Source organism: Quercus suber, unplaced genomic scaffold, assembly GCF_002906115.3.
Source record: "Quercus suber isolate HL8 unplaced genomic scaffold, Cork oak 2.0 scaffold_253, whole genome shotgun sequence".
Lineage (NCBI taxonomy): Eukaryota > Viridiplantae > Streptophyta > Magnoliopsida > Fagales > Fagaceae > Quercus > Quercus suber.
The window spans coordinates 306,117-322,690 of record NW_027069709.1 but is presented as its reverse complement, the minus strand read 5'-3'; the positions used below and the strand labels follow the sequence as shown (position 1 = coordinate 322,690).

The 16,574-nt window shown below is 34.5% G+C and overlaps 1 protein-coding gene across 1 annotated transcript; it reads left to right on the top strand.

Moving 5' to 3' along the window:
- The first annotated feature begins 7,586 nt into the window (after positions 1-7,586).
- LOC112030214 (polyamine oxidase 2) lies at positions 7,587-15,924 on the top strand. Its single transcript, XM_024062907.2, has 10 exons — positions 7,587-8,046; positions 9,223-9,326; positions 9,893-9,981; positions 10,080-10,193; positions 11,608-11,695; positions 11,876-11,961; positions 12,067-12,169; positions 14,489-14,586; positions 14,687-15,116; positions 15,262-15,924. Exons 1-10 carry the CDS (start codon positions 8,004-8,006, stop codon positions 15,568-15,570), a joined length of 1,464 nt encoding a protein of 487 aa, XP_023918675.1. The 5' UTR covers positions 7,587-8,003; the 3' UTR covers positions 15,571-15,924.
- The last annotated feature ends 650 nt before the right edge of the window (positions 15,925-16,574 follow it).

Genomic DNA, 16,574 nt, shown 5'->3' with positions numbered 1-16,574 from the left:
GAGATGAAATTGTTGAGGGCGACCACCCTTCCATTTAGACTTGATACCTTTTTAATGTTCTTGGGAGGCGTTATCTCTAGTATGGCTTGAATCTTATCAGGGTTGGCCTTGACACCTCTTTGGGACACCATAAAGCCAAGAAACTTACTCAAAGACACCCTAAATACACACTTGCTGGGATTAAGCTTTATGTCATAAAGATGAAGAGTCTCAAATGTTTCTTGAAGGTTATCCAGGTGGTGATCCTTTCTCTTACTTTTTACCAGCATGTCATCTACATATATTTCAATGTTCCATCCAATCTATTGGATGAACATCTTGTTCACAAGTCTTTGGTAGGTTGCTTCAGCATTCTTCAGTTAGAATGACATGAATTTATATCCAAAAAGCCCTTAGCTTGTGATAAACAAAATCTTCTTTTGATCAAAATCCTCAAACTTGATCTGATTGTAACCAGAGAAAACATCCATGAAGCTTAAAAACTCGTGCCCAGCTGTTAAGTCTACGAGGAGGTTGATCTGTGGGAGTGGGTAGCTATCCTTCAAGCATATTTTGTTCAAGTCGGTAAAGTCCACGCACATTCTCTACTTGCTATTTGCTTTTTTGACCATTACTACATTGTCCAATCAATCAAGATAGTAGACCTCCCTAATGAGCCCTGCTTCCAGTAGCTTGTGAACTTCTTTTACTATGGATTTATCCCTTTCCTGGGCGAAGAATCTTTTTTCTATTAGACGATGGGGAAGGATGGAGAGATGTTAAGCTGATGAACCATAACACTTTGATCAATTCCTAGCATATCCTCATGGCTCCAAGCAAGAACGTCCAAGTTGTTCTTCAAGAAGAAGGTGAGCTCCCAAAGGACCAAAGGGTTGGCTTAGGTGCTAATGCAGGTAATCTGGTCTAGGTGATTGTTGTCTAGAGAGATGTCTTCTAAAGCTTCCGTCAATTCTATCGTCACCCATTTCTCTTAAATATTCAAGGCCTGCAAATGATCATTTATTTCTAGCATGGCTATGTAGCACTCACGAGCTGCCATCTGGTCCTCACGTGCCTCTCCTATCCCATACTTCATTAGGAATTTTATCAGTAGGTGGTAAGTAGAGGTGGCTGCTTTCCATGCGTTAAGGGTTGGTCGCCCAATGATGGCATTATAGGCTGAAGAACAGTCGATGACTAAAAAGGTGATCTCCTTAGTGAGCTACTGAGGACAGGTGACAATGGTGATTGGCAAGGTAATGGACCCGATGGGGAATACTTTGGTATCATCGAACCCTATGAGTGGTGTGTCTAATAGTAGAAGCCAATCCTCATCTGTTGAAAGGCAGGATAGTAGAGGATTTCAACTGAACTCCCATTATCTACCAAGACCAGTCAGGTAGTGAAGTTAGCTATTGATAAAGTGATGACCAGGGCATTTTCTGGAGGATGGTGGAGCCGTCGAGCATCTTCTTTAGAGAAATTGATAGGTGGATCGTCGATTTTTGTCAGCTTGGGCAGACGACCGGTGATTTGCATGCTTTACACCATCGGTAGATAGGTCTTTCTTCCATTTATAGAGGAACCGATCATTGTGTTTCCTCCCACAATTACTCGTATTTCCCCAAGCGAAGCTCGTGGGTGCTCTTCTATCCTTCGGTTGTGTTCCAAATCCCTTAGTGGGTTCCCTCGACATTGTTCTATTCGTCACGTTGATTGTAAAGATGTAGTTTATTCCTCCGATTCAATTGCTGCTCTACCTCTTGATTTTGTTATGTGAGCTGTTCAACTACCATGGTGAGGGTTTGCACTTGCCTCTCCAAGGCGTTGGAGGGGTTTTCGGTCTCCTGGTTGGTGGTAGCCATTGATATGGACCATGCAATTCTTTGTCTTAGAAGCGGTGATATGGCTAATCACTCGTTTCCCATAGACGACGCTAACTAGTGATGCACAAAATCATCAGTGAGTTGATTGTCCACATGCACGTCAATTAAGGTACTTGAATAACAAGAGAATGAAGAACCTACAGAGTGCATCAATGGGATGCCGGCCAAACACTCTTTGAAGGTTAAGTCAATGACAGAAGAATCTCCAAGAACTCAAAAATGTGAGAGCTAGGAAATTTCATGTACCTTAAGGAAGAGGATAGTTTGTGCTTATACAATGGTGTAGAGCTGACCAAGATCCCTGGAATGTAGGATCTTTCCTTGTAAAGAAGATTTGGAGTTAAGGCCTCGAGATCTTAGGGCTTTTCTTCCCATACTAGGAAGACGTGAATGTGCAATTGGGTCTTTGGACGTGGTGTTCAAGTTCTTTCGATATATGGATGCATGAGTAGGGAAAACACAAATAGCGTGGAGGGCAAGTGTTATTATTCATCAGTATACTTGTTACTCCGTCGGTGTCCTTGCCAATCCATCAGTATGTTCGTCATCTTGCCAATTTATCTTTAGGCCCAACGGGCTACTAGGGTGACGATATGGAAGGTGCCCTTGTGGTCCTTAGGTCAAAATGGGATTTAGGCCCGACAAATGTCCCTACATCGATGGAGGACTTAAGCTTGACGAATCTTAATGGGCCTGACGGATAAAAGAGTTAGAAAATTTTTTGTGGTAAAAAATACTCCTATCACTACTAATCCACCAAAAACTCTAATAATAAGGCCCTTAGCCCACTGGTGTGTTTGGACAATTTAACAGTAGCCATTCCTTTAGCAAGTTTAGACATTTCATCATCTGATTCTCCATCCTCCACAATATTCACATCGAAGTCAAAAGCCTAGGCATAGGCTCTTGGGATAAAACCTGTGAGTTTATCTCTGTACAAGATTTGGTCCTTCTAATGGATTGGTTTTTGTCCTTTGATCCAAGGCCCCCACCTGGATGACCCACCAAGTTTGCTCTCTTTGCACTTTTTTCCAACTTCACTTCCTCTTCACACTACCTCTCAAAGAACTCACACTTCATTTGCTATCTTTGGGATTCTCCAGGTGAATGAGGCATATTTTTTAACTAAGCTAACTTCAAAAAGATAAAAATATCACTTAAATTTTGGCCAAATTATAGATAAATAAATTGCAATTTATCCTTGTAAGAGCATTCACAATAAGGTTGTTAAAATAGCTTCAAAGCTATTTTAATAACACAAACACTAAAATGCAAGCTACAACAAAGGAGTTATACTTATAGTTGTCAAATTGTGAATCATATCGTGAATCAATTTTTTATTTTTTTGTATCATGTATCGTATTGAATCGTGTATCATAAGATACACAAACACCTAATAAAATTATAAAATAATTATAGATATACATATATAAAAGGAATATTCATTATAAATTCAAAATATATTCAACTAATGACCAATTTAATCATTACTTATGTAATAAAATTTGACAAAGCTAACTAAATAAATCAAATTAACTTATGTTTATAACATGCACATTCAAATTGATTAAACTCAGAAGTAATACATGATATATGAACCAAAATAATAATATATTTTTATCATCTTGGCTAATCAACTCCATCTAAGTCAATGTTATTATCATGTTCAGCATCTTGCAAAATTATTTTTTCATAGACATTTTCCTTATTATTATCAATATTTACTTTTTTTTTTATATAGTTTTTTATTCTAATAATTTTTTTTCTTTACATTTTTTCTTGGCATTCTAGCTTTTTAGACTCAAAATAATAATAACAAAATAAAAAATAATTATATTTTCATTTAATACATTATTAATAGCATAGAAAATAAATGTGCATATATGAAAGTGAGTGTTATGAGTATATAGTCTAAATTTTGTAGGAGAAAGAGAAGGAAGGAAAAAAAAAAAAAAAAAAAAACTCATGGACTTGCTATTTCATTAGACTCAATTAAGTTTCCCAATAATTTTGTGTTAAAAAAGTCTAACAACTTGTTTAAATCAAATAAAATCACAAATTTTAACAAAAAAACCCATTTTAAATCCACATTTCTATGTATTGTACGATACTTACGATTTATTGATACGATATGATTCATATGATACGCACTTATGTGTCGAACGATTCATGCACACTTACGATACGGAACTTTTTGTACACGATACGATACGTATCGTACAATACGTATCGTGTATCGTTCGATACTAACAACTATGGTTATAGTTTAAAAAAAAAAAAAAAAAAATAGCAATGGAGCAATAGTAGGTTGTGAAAGATGATAACCTACTGCTGACAATCTATTGTAGCTAGAAGTTATAAATAAAAACTATTAATTTATTTGGTTCTCCTTTAACCATCCCTTTTTCTCTTTAATTTAATCATTTCTTCTTTCAATTGTGTCATTTCTTCTCCTTTGTTTCTATCGCCCATGCCCAACCCCTCCATTTCTTCTCCTTTGGTTCTACATTACTCCATCTTCTCCTTTGGTTTTCCATTACTACATCACTCCATTAAAACCCTCTCTATTTGGGTGTGGTGGTGGTCGTCACTTGTGGTTGCTAGATTGGATTTGTCATCACCGTCGCCGCTAGGATGGGTTTGTGTGATTGAGATCTTTGGGTTTGTTGGGTTGTGTGGTTATGGGTTTGTCGAATTTGTGGCGCTGGTTGTGCATCGTGGGTTGCGGTGGTTGTGTGGATTATAATGGGTTTGTGGTAGGTTTTTGATTTCAACGGTGGTTGGTGTTTTTCTTTTTCTTGTCTTGGCTGGTGGTGGTGATGATGCAGTTGTGGGTTTGGGTTTGTGATTTGGTTGTGATTTTGTCGGTTGGAGTTGTGATTGTTGAATGGGTTACTAGCTAGTGGGTTGCGGTTGGTTGGTAGCTAGTTTTTTTTTTTTTTTTTTTTTTTTTTTTTTTGTTTAGAAGTGGTGGCTGGTGGTGTGGGTTTGCTGGGTAGAGATGAAAGAGAGTTGAGTTTATTAGTTGGTTTGCTTCAAAGAAGAGATAGAAGGGGATGAAGAAGAGAAAGAAATAGAAAGAAAGAATAAAAAAAATAATATTTAAATAAAGTGGAAAAAATATATAAATATTTTGATGTTATAAAGTAAGTCATTAAAATAGATAAAGGGTCTGTTTGGATATCACTTATTACTGAAATTGAAAATTGAAAATACTGTAGCAAAATAATTTTTAAATGTGTAAATAGTGTCGTGGGACCCAGTTTTAATGAAAAATTTGTTGAATTAGACAATTTGTGGGTCTTGTGAACAGTGCACGGTACCCACAGATAGAGATGCAAATGTGTTGAAAAATGTTTTTAGTGCAATCCAAACTAACACAAAGTAATCTTTTAAGGGTCTGTTTGAATATTGCTTATTTTACTGAAACTGAAAACTTATTGCTGAAAGTATAGTAGATAAAAGTAAAGTTAGTTGAAATAGTACAGTAAAGTATATGAATAGTACGAAAAAGTGCAATAGGGCTTATGAATAGTAGTAAAAATAAGCAGAATAGTGAAATAATTTATAACTTTTATTACTTTCCAAACGCACACTAAGGGTTCGTTTGTGTAGCAGCTGCAGTTGCATTTTTTGAGATTTTTTTTTTTGGGCTGGTCTATGGCACTATTCAGGGACCAGCCCAGTGATAAAAATGAATGAACAGTAATTTGCAACAATAAAAAAATATTTTGCTACAATTTTTTTAGCAATAAGTTTTTAGTTTTTAGCAAAATAAGCGGTATCCAAACGCACACTAAGTTACTAAAAATTATATTTTTTAGGTTTCTTATGTAAATGCTCTAATCAAACAACTTGTGGGTCCCGTGAATAGTGCACGAGACCCATTGACAAAGGCGTAAACGCGTTGAAAAAAGTTTTTAGTGCAATCCAAACTAACACAAAGTAATCTTTTAAGGGTTTGTTTGAGTACCGTTTATTTTACTGAAACTAAAAACTTATTGCTGAAAGTACTGTTGATAAAAGTAAAAGTTAGTTGAAATAGTACAGTAGGGTTTATGAATAGTACCAAAAAGTACAATGGGGTTATGAATAGTAGTAAAAATAAGTTGAATAGTGAAATAATTTATAATTTTCATTACTTTCCAAACACACACTAAGGGTCTCTTTGGATACAACTTATTTTTATTGAAACTGAAAACTGAAAACACTGTAGCAAAATAATTTTTAAATGTGTAAATAGTGCCATGGGACCCGTGAACAATGCATTTTGTCTTCTGTATAGTGAAACCATGTGATGTTACTATTCATGAATTAGGAAAAAAAAAGTAGGCAGAAAACGCAAAACATGTAAACGCATAAACGCAAACTTGAATCCAAACACGTACTAAGGATCCGTTTGTGTAGTGGCTATGGTTGCGTTTTTTGAGATTGCGTTCTTTTTGCGCTGGTCCATGGCATTGTTCATGGACCAGCCAAGTGATAAAAATGCATGAATAGTAATTTGCAACAATAAAAATATATTTTACTACCGTGTTTTTAACAATAAGTTTTCAAATTTTAGCAAAATAAGCAGTATCCAAACGCACACTAAGTTACTAAAAATTATATCTTTTAGCTTTTCAATGTGAATGTTCTAATTAGACAACTTGTGGGTCCCGTGAACAGTGCACGAGATCTATTGACAAAGACGCAAACGCGCTGAAAAACGTTTTTACCGCAATCCAAACTACCACAAAGTAATTTTTTAAGGGTCTATTTCGATATCGCTTATTTTATTGAAACTGAAAACTTATTGTTAAAAGTACAATAGATAAAAGTAAAAATTAGTTGGAATAGTACAGTATGACCTATGAATAATACCAAAAAGTGCAGTGGGGCCATGAATAGTAGTAAAAATAAACTGTATAGTGAAATAATTTATAATTTTCGTTACTTTCCAAATGCACACTAATGGTCCGTTTGTGTAGCAGTTGCATTTTTTTTTGGGTTGGTCCATGGCACTGTTCATGGACCAATCAAGTGATAAAAATGCATAAACAATAATTTGTAACAATAAAAAAAATTTTATCACAATAATTTTAGTAATAAATTTTTAACTTTTAGTAAAATAAACGATAATCAAACGCACACTAAATTACTAAAAATTATATTTTTTAAAGTTTCTGATGTGAGTGCACAAATTAGGAAAAGTTGAACCAGTTAAAAAATCTGACGCACAAATTAGGAAAAGTTGAACCAGTTAAAAAATCTGACGCACAAATTAGGAAAAGTTGAACCAGTTAAAAAATCTGACGTTGTTTCATAAAAGTAGCCCACGGTGTAGAGAACGACAGAAAAAAAATTCGTTGGCTCAAGTGGCAGCAACTTTTTGGTTCTATCAAGAAAAAGAAAAAAGAAAAGAAAAAAAAGAGAAAAAAAGAAAAAAGAAAAAGAAAAAGAAAGTAGTGGCAGTGGCAGTAACTTTTTAGAGAATATTATAATCTCACCAGACTACGGCTATTTCGTAAACGAAACCATACGCCCTACCAAGGAGGCAAGTACCAATGTTATACTTTTATCAACCCCAATTTAAATATATATTCAAACACGTGTATCATAAAAGACAGCGAGTAAAACAATTAGCATATTAGGCGCGTGTAGAATGAGTATTTCCGTGTGGGGATGTTAAGCACAAAAATCAACCCACCCACCTTTTAAGTCTCTATAAATATAACCAAGCCCAAACGCAACCAAACCAAAACCAAAAACAAAAAAATCAATTCCCAACGCAAACAATTTTTCTCTCTCTGCATCAGCCTCAGCCATTTCATTTAGGATTTTGAAATTCGATTGAATTGTTCAGATTAAGAGATATAGAGAGCTGTATGAGCTGGTTTGGGAAGCTGGGTTTCTTCTTGAATTATTATTCGAATTCTTCTTCGAATTCAAATCACTTTATTACGTGTCTTTTAATCTTTGTTCTTCATTATTCACCTCAATTGCCTCCTTCCCTCTTTAAATTCCACAAGAAAACCCTCGATCCTTTATTATTATTATTAACTAATAATAATAATAATAGTAGTAGTAGTTGTTGTCATTTTTATTCTTGTTTAAGTAATTGTCGTTTTACTGTTGATCCCCGAATTTCGTTGCAAAATGGAGTCTGGACGCACCACGAGTAATCCCCAATTGCGCAGAGGTTTGTATCTTCTTTTAATTTTACTGTGTCTCTGTGCTGGCCTTTTATTTTTATTTCAATCTTAAGCTTTCATTTTTGGTTTTCATCGATTTGTTGTTGCCTTAAAACGTATCTACAAAAAAAAATATTAATTAAAATTAAAAGGACAACAAAATTTACTTTTACAGGCCCTATATTTATGGTATGCGTTTTTGTAAGATTTTTTTTTTTTTTTTCAATTTAAATTTTGATGATCATAAAAAAAAAAAAAAAAAAAAAAAAAAAAAAAAAAAAAAAAAAAAAAAAAAAAAATTGATGTCGGTGGTCCTTGTGCCAACTCATCGAGTTGTGAGAATTGTTGTCTTATTGTTTACTAATACTACTTACCAAGATTTCCTATAAAAAAATACTACTTACCAAAAAGAGAAAAAGACCTAACAAATTTTACAGAAGTCGGTTGGATAGATTATTATGGATTTTTATATGAGCACTAATACTAGTGATATTACTATTTTAATATTGATTTTCATTTGTTCCCAAAAAAAAAAAAAATGTTGAGTTAGGCCTTTATTGATTCAATTATGATTCATCACTGATGTCACTTAAAACTTGCCACGTTGATAGTTGTGAAAATTGTTTCTTGTGACTGTAGACCATATATTAAATATGTATATATTTGGGTTATGGTTTGATGAAGCCTCTGAGATTATTCATTTCTTTTGGCTTTAAATAGCACACTAAGAAGGTTCCCTTAGTTGCTGTTGGACTTGGACAAGGGTAACAAGAAAAAGCAAAAGCTGTTAATTTTTGCTAAAATATTAGGTCCTTTTTATTAAAGACATTCTTAACTATGTTCTGTTTGGATGGTGGAAATGGAAATAAGAGATTGTATGGAATGGGCTAAAATTTTCAGCTTATTTGCAATTTTAGCTTATTTTTGTTACTATTTATAAGTCTTACTGGACTTTTTGACTACTATTCAGCTTACTTTTTAACTTTTTTTTTCTACACTTTCAGCAAAATATTTTTAGTTTCAGTTAAATAAGTTGTTTCCAAATGAATTTTAAGTGAATTAATCATGAATTCAACCAAAAAAAAAAAAAAAAAAGTGAATTAATTATGAATATATGATGGGGAAAGTTTAAATTGGTATTGTGGATTTGAGCTCTGTGAGTTAAGAATCTTTTGTTGGTGTAGGTCTGTGCTATTCAAATGTGGAGAGAAAACCATCTGTCATCGTCATTGGCGGTGGTATGGCTGGAATTGCAGCTGCGCGTGCTCTTCATGATGCTTCATTTCAGGTATAATCATGAACAACAAAGTATCATGATCATTCTTTGTGATGCCTTATTCTAGTTGTGACACTGGTTTATATACATACATCAATGTTACCTGGATTTTGTCAACTCTTTCTTAACTCCCTGCTTGAAAGCAGCTGAGATTTTATGCATTACAGCTTTTGATTGAAAAAATTATGAGGATCATTAGCTTAGAAAGGGGAAAAAAAAATGAAGCTGACCCAAGTTTAGTTGGGGTTAACTGATTAAGGCTTACTTGAGCTGCAACTATTTGGTCTTAGTTTGTTATAATAGTAATGTGGTGGAGCTCATCTTGTGATTGGAAATTTATTTAGCATTTCTCTGGTTGACTTAGTAATTAGTATCACCTAAAATTTAGCAAATACGACAATTGTTAAGCTTTTTTCACCTTATATATGCATATTGGGTAACAAACTAATAAGATACTAAAAGAATATGTATTGCCTTATATTTGTGATTTGGTGTGTGCGTGCACCAAGATGCATCACACTTAGATGTAATGACTAAGGAGAGGGCTTTTTCTTTTTCTTCTTCTTTTTTGGTTCCAGGTTGTCCTGTTGGAATCACGGGATAGAATTGGTGGTCGAGTTCACACTGATTATTCATTTGGTTTTCCAGTTGACTTGGGTGCCTCATGGTAAACTTACTATTTTGCAAAATCCATTTTTTAGGTAAATATTCGGTGTTGCTTATTTATTAATTATAAAAACTTATATGTCAATCATGATGGCTTAGGTTGCATGGAGTATGTAAAGAGAATCCCTTGGCACCATTGATTGGGAGACTGGGACTGCCCTTATACCGTACTAGCGGAGACAACTCTGTGTTGTATGATCATGATTTGGAAAGGTAAATATATCTTTCAGTTTGTTGCCTTTGGCCTGCTAGTATTTTGCCTAATTCTACTTAACTTGCATGCCTACCTTGCCATGCCACAAAGCTTGCCATGCCACAAAGCAGTATTTTGCCTAATTCTATAAATATATTGTGAATCTACAATCACTTTGAAACACTGCTTTGTGGCATGGCAAGCTATTTCATATTTTTATTTTTTTAAGACTTTTGATTTAAGATAGTTTGGTTGCTTTAGCATCAGAGATTTTCACCCAATTTGAGGGATGGATGGACTTGCTATTGGAATATGAGATTTATTCATGTTTTTCATGATTGGGAGATGGAGTGGGTGGATTCACTAATGGATTTCTTGTCACGAATGAAAATGTTTGAGAGATGCTAGCATAAATAGTTCTCTGTGGAAAGGAATTTGGAATAACAAAGTGCCCAGGAAAGTGACATTCTTTGTGTGGACAGCAGCGTTGAATAAAATTTGACCATAGACAACCTTACTAAAAGGAAGATATCATTGGTCAATTGGTCTTGGATGTGCAAGACCAGTAGTGAAATAATGGATGATTTTTTGCTTTATTGTTCAGTTGCTCATAATTTTTGGTCCTTTGTTTTCTTGACTTTTGGGGTGCACTGGCTGGCGCCAAAGTAGGTGGTTGATTTCTTTTCTTGTTTTCTTATGGAAGTTTATTTGTTACTAGCAGAAAGAAAAAGATAGTTTGGTTGCTTTGATTTTGATCAAGTTGAGGTACTCATGCATGTTCAAAATTCTCAACCAACGCTATCTTTTTATGTTTAACATATTTTTTTTACACAAATCACAGTACTATTTTTTATTAAATATAGGTTAAAATTTCAAATTGCTTCCAGCAATAACCTAAATTCAATGAGAAACAATTAAAACATTGAAATATACTTTTTGAGTAACTGTGGTAAAATTGTTGATACATTTTTATCTCTTCTCTCTCATGTTTGTGGCTTCCAGGCTGTGAAAGAGGACTACTATATCTTGTAGGTTCCCTCTCTCTCATTCCTGAATTTAGTGATTGTGCTGCTTCTCACAGTGTTTTCTTCTAAATTGCTCAAACCTGGTACTTGTATAGTAATTAGTATCCCAATAACGGAGGAAAACTTCCTGAACTAAGTTGATTATGTTCATTGATTAGAAGTTTTCCATCATATGTATTATTTTATGTTTTTTTGTTTTGTATTTTTGTCAAATCAGCAGTGTCTCATTCATAGATTGTCTTCTTGTATGTGATTACATTGGTAACATCTAAAGTTTAAGCTTTGTTTCTATTTTGTGACATTTCCTTGGGTGGCTATATCTTTACTGTCTATGCAGTATGATTTCCTTCAACCTCTATGTTTAGAGCTGTGAAAGGATATATTTTCATATTTTATATGTTCTCCGCAGCTATGCACTCTTTGATATGGATGGCAATCAAGTTCCTCAAGAGTTGGTCACAAAAGTTGGTGAAGCATTTGAGAGCATTTTAAAGGAGGCAAGTGATATTTTATTTTTATTTATTTGATATAATCTTTTCATTATTCTTGGTACATAACATTGTCACAAGTTACTGAATGGTGAAAATGCTTAAGTTTTCTTTGTATGCGCTTCTAAATTCTATTACTCTGGTTTCAAATGGTATTGATTCTCACTTTTTTTTTCTTCATGAATGCAGACGGATAAAATAAGAGAGGAATTGAGCAGTGACATGTCCATACTAAATGCTTTCTCTATTGTCTTTGAGAGGAGGCCAGAGTTGAGGTTTTGATCAATATAAAACGTTGTTTCAATAATTGTTTTCTTTTTTATTTTTTCATTTCTTGACAGTCAAGACATAGTTTACCTAAAGTTGGCCCTTGCATACAGGTTGGAGGGGCTTGCTCATAAGGTTCTTCAGTGGTATTTATGTAGAATGGAGGGCTGGTTTGCTGCGGATGCTGAGACCATCTCACTAAAATGTTGGGATCAGGCAAGTTTCTATCCTTCAAAAAATTTAGATATTACACTACTTGCTTGAGGTATCTATCTTGCATTGAAAAGGAATCTTTACATATTGAAGATGAAGGGCAGAATGAGAAGTGTATAGTGGCAAATAATGGAATCTTAAATTTGCACTGTAGTAATTTCTTAAGTTGGACTAAAAAAGAAAAAAGGCTTATGTGGAAACTTGGAGATGAGTAGAGCAAGCAGAGCACATTGATCTTTTGTGGTTCCCAGTTGGCAATCTGGAATAACAATAGCTGATAGAGAACTTGCTTTGAATCCACTTAGAAACATTTATATACTATACTATTCAATTAATTAGATAAAAAAACCTATGTGGAATCATTGATATTTTCACTATTATCGTTCTACTACTTTTAGCTTATAAAAAGTGGGATATCTTTGAAATCAGCTAACCTATCAAATTGAGAAATCCAATTTGGCCAGAAACAACTCATATAATCTTAGAAAAACTTCACTTCAGGGGAAATGTTGTGATTTAGATACTAATTTCTCCAACACTATCAGCCTGTTGGCGAACACTTTTGCTTCCAATTTTATGTATGCCTCCAACCAAGCTAATGGATCTAAAATCCAAAATATTTAGGGCATTAAATTTTTTTTTGGGTATTAATGTAATAAATGAGGCATGTAAGGATTTTTCAAATTGACATGAATCATGAAATTCTTTTAAAAAGGGGGTCATAATGTCACCAGCAAGGACCTGTCAATAGTGTTGAAAAAATGCTGGAGTAAAACCAGATCCTGGAGCTTTATCACCATTCATCTCCTTCATTGCCATTGCTACCTCTAAATCCCGCTCCAGAAACTCTTTCCTCCTCATCAATTGTCCAAGCCAATGCACTCTAGGTGTCTGACTCTCTGGCTCTTGATGTAATATATATGTATTTGTTTAAGAAAGCGACTGAAACGAATAGTGTAATCAAGTAACTTACCATGCATGATCAGTTCGCTAATTCTATAAAAAAAAAGGGTTTATTGTGGAATCTTTTAACCTGTTTAACTGCATGACTGCTTACCTCTAGGTATGTAGCTGGTCTATTGCACAAAGACACTTTCCCTCATTCTCATTATTGCAATAATGTGACATGTTTTGTAATTGCATTAGAATTAGTAGATCTGATTTCATCTTTAATGACTTAAAACCCCTCATAATTGTAATGTGTAAGCTTATAATTGAGTTAGTTTGATTCTTTTTTCCTCGTTGAAACACAAAATTAAGGCTGAAATAACTTATCCATCTCTGTTATTTTGGTCCCTTAAGATTCTAAATTTTCTGTTAACAGTCATAACTTTAAAATTGCTTTTAATCTGCTCCTTCCATCAACTGTAAATCTTTATATACCCCAAAACAGTGCATTTTAAAATTTTTCTTTTTTCCTACTTTTTTCCACTCAAATGATTTTGTTTAGAAGAGTAATGATAGAAATTCTAAAGTTGAGGGTGTTAATTGCAAGTTTTGGTACTAAAGAATCAAAAGGCATTTTAGCCCAAAATGAAATAGTCTATCAAATGTAGTTTGATTGGATTGGGATATAATTTATAATGACTAATTTAGTGCCATCCTTAAGATAATTAATAACATATAACATGTAGTAGGAGAAGATGGTCACTCATCAAAATTCTGGACTTTTACATTTCTAATTGCTTCCCCTCTTCCACTTTTCTCCCTCTTCTTCCTGCAATTTATTTTCCCTTCCTTTTTCATTAGATATAGGAATATAATGCTAGCTAGAAGGTGGGCAGAGTCTGACTAGTATTTGCTTGGTTGAGGTCATATTTGGATCACCCATCTATCCTTTTTCTGTGTCAGTGTTGCTCCGATTGCTGTAGGAAGACAGATAAAACTATTTTGAACTTACAAATTTCTATATTTATTGATTTGGTGCACAGTATGTTTTCGCACCATATAAGTATCAAGAGAGAGGGATGCCTCCAAGCAAGTTGTGTGTGTGTGTGTGTGAGAGAGAGAGAGAGAGGCCACTTGCCTTTGTGGCTAGTGTTTTTCATTTCCTGTCTCAAATTTAAACATTGTCATATTGAATTAGTGGCTATCGTATGGGGTATAGAAGTCAGAAATAATGAATTAAGAATTAAAAGAAAATGCCTCATCTCCAGGAGAAGGAAATAAATAATCTTAGCTAGATAAGATTTTACTCAATGAACAAAATCAAATATAATCTCTTGGAGTTTGTTTCTTTGGGTGGGGGTTTTCCTGGTTTATGCTATATTTCTAATAGCTATATATTGAGTGCATTCTGCAAATTTTCTCCAAAACATACAGGAAGAACTGCTCCCTGGTGGTCATGGGCTTATGGTCAGGGGCTACATACCTGTTATAAACACTCTTGCTAAAGGTCTTGACATCCGCTTGGGCCATAGGTATGAATTAATTATTTACAATTTTTTTGTTTTTCAGCCCTACATGTGCTGTAATCTGTTCATTACCTAATTAGCTAGCAATTTTTGTCCTTGCCCTCAGGGTTACAAAGATTGTAAGGCGATATAATGGAGTGAAGGTGACAGTTGAAGATGGGAGAACATTTGTGGCAGATGCTGCAATTGTTGCTGTACCTCTGGGAGTGCTAAAAGTAAAGAGCATAAAGTTTGAACCAAAGCTGCCGGAGTGGAAGGAAGCAGCCATTTCTGAACTTGGTGTGGGGATTGAGAATAAAATTGTGTTGCACTTTGAAAAAGTGTTTTGGCCAAATGTTGAGTTCCTAGGAGTGGTTGCAGAGACATCTTATGGGTGCAGTTACTTTCTAAATCTTCACAAGGCTACTGGTCACTCTGTCCTTGTTTATATGCCAGCTGGGCAGCTAGCCAAAGACATTGAGAAAATGTCTGATGAAGCTGCTGCTAATTTTGCTTATTTGCAACTCAAAAGGATACTTCCAAATGCTTCTGCCCCGGTAATACTTCTAGTTTGAATAATATACATAAGACTGTTACGCATTTCATTTATTTATTTTCTAAATTTGATGAGTTCCATACCAAGGCCTTTCCTAGGAGTCTAACTAAAAGTTTTTGTTTTTGTTTTTGGTTTGAATTGTGCAGATTCAGTATCTTGTTTCTCGATGGGGCACTGATATTAACTCGCTTGGCTCCTATAGCTATGATACAGTAGGGAAACCCCATGATCTGTATGAGAGGCTTAGGATCCCAGTGGATAACCTATTCTTTGCAGGGGAGGCAACAAGCTCAAACTACCCAGGGTCAGTGCATGGTGCATTCTCTACAGGAATGATGGCTGCTGAAGACTGTAGGATGAGAGTCTTGGAACGATATGGGGAGTTGGATTTGTTCCAGCCAGTCATGGGTGAGGAGGCCTCAGTGTCTGTCCCGCTTTTGATCTCCCGGATGTAATTTTTAGTTTTAGGCTCTGGCCACACCCTTAAATATTTGGAGTAATAAATAATTTTATTGTAGGAGACAATATTAAGGTAATATGGGATCAGGCTAACACATTATTGCCATTTTTATTGGCCCCACTGGGAAACGTTGTGGAAAATCCTTGTTTCCCCTTGGATTAGTCTAATGTGTGGCATACCTGTAGTTATCTCTATATGGACTGTCAGAAAATATGAATTTATCAATCAGAAAATTATGTTCTTAGGAGGCATTATGTGGTTTGTAGGTGCCTCTTTTAGTTGATGGAAAGGACACTTAAATTTGCTATATCAAGTTTTAATAAATAAGGTTGAGATTCTCTCTCTCTCATATATACATATATATATATATGAAATTTTAACACGTTTAAGATACGTCCTGTGTATTTTTTTGCTAATGTTTTTGGTCAATATTTAATTGGATTTTATATTCTAAAAATTCTACTATTGAATATAATCTCACGTATCTATTGTTTCTTAATAGGCTTTGTAATTAAAAATTGTTTTAATATGTAAATTTGGTTTTCATGAGAGCATTAAACTCTAAAAACTCACTCTATTTATTTTGCTATACTATTTTATAACTTACTCAACATTCCAGTTTTTATTTAACATAAAACTTAATAAAATAAAAACTGGATATAAACAATCGGCAATTTCCACTAAGTACTCTATATTCAATAATATAAACAATCAACTTCTCTCTCTTTCGTCTCTTACTCCATCAAACCCACACAATCGGCAATTACCACCAAATCAATCCCACCAACGCCAGCAATCACCTACCATCAAAACTCAGCCCAACCACCAAAAGCTAGCCATCACCACAACATACTGAAACACTACTGAAATGGAAAAACTAAAAACCACCACTAAACAACAACAACAACCCACAAACCACCTACCATCAGAACTACAACATTGCTGCACCACAATCCTAGAAAGATCAACAAAAATTTCAGCCACCGCTGCATCAATACC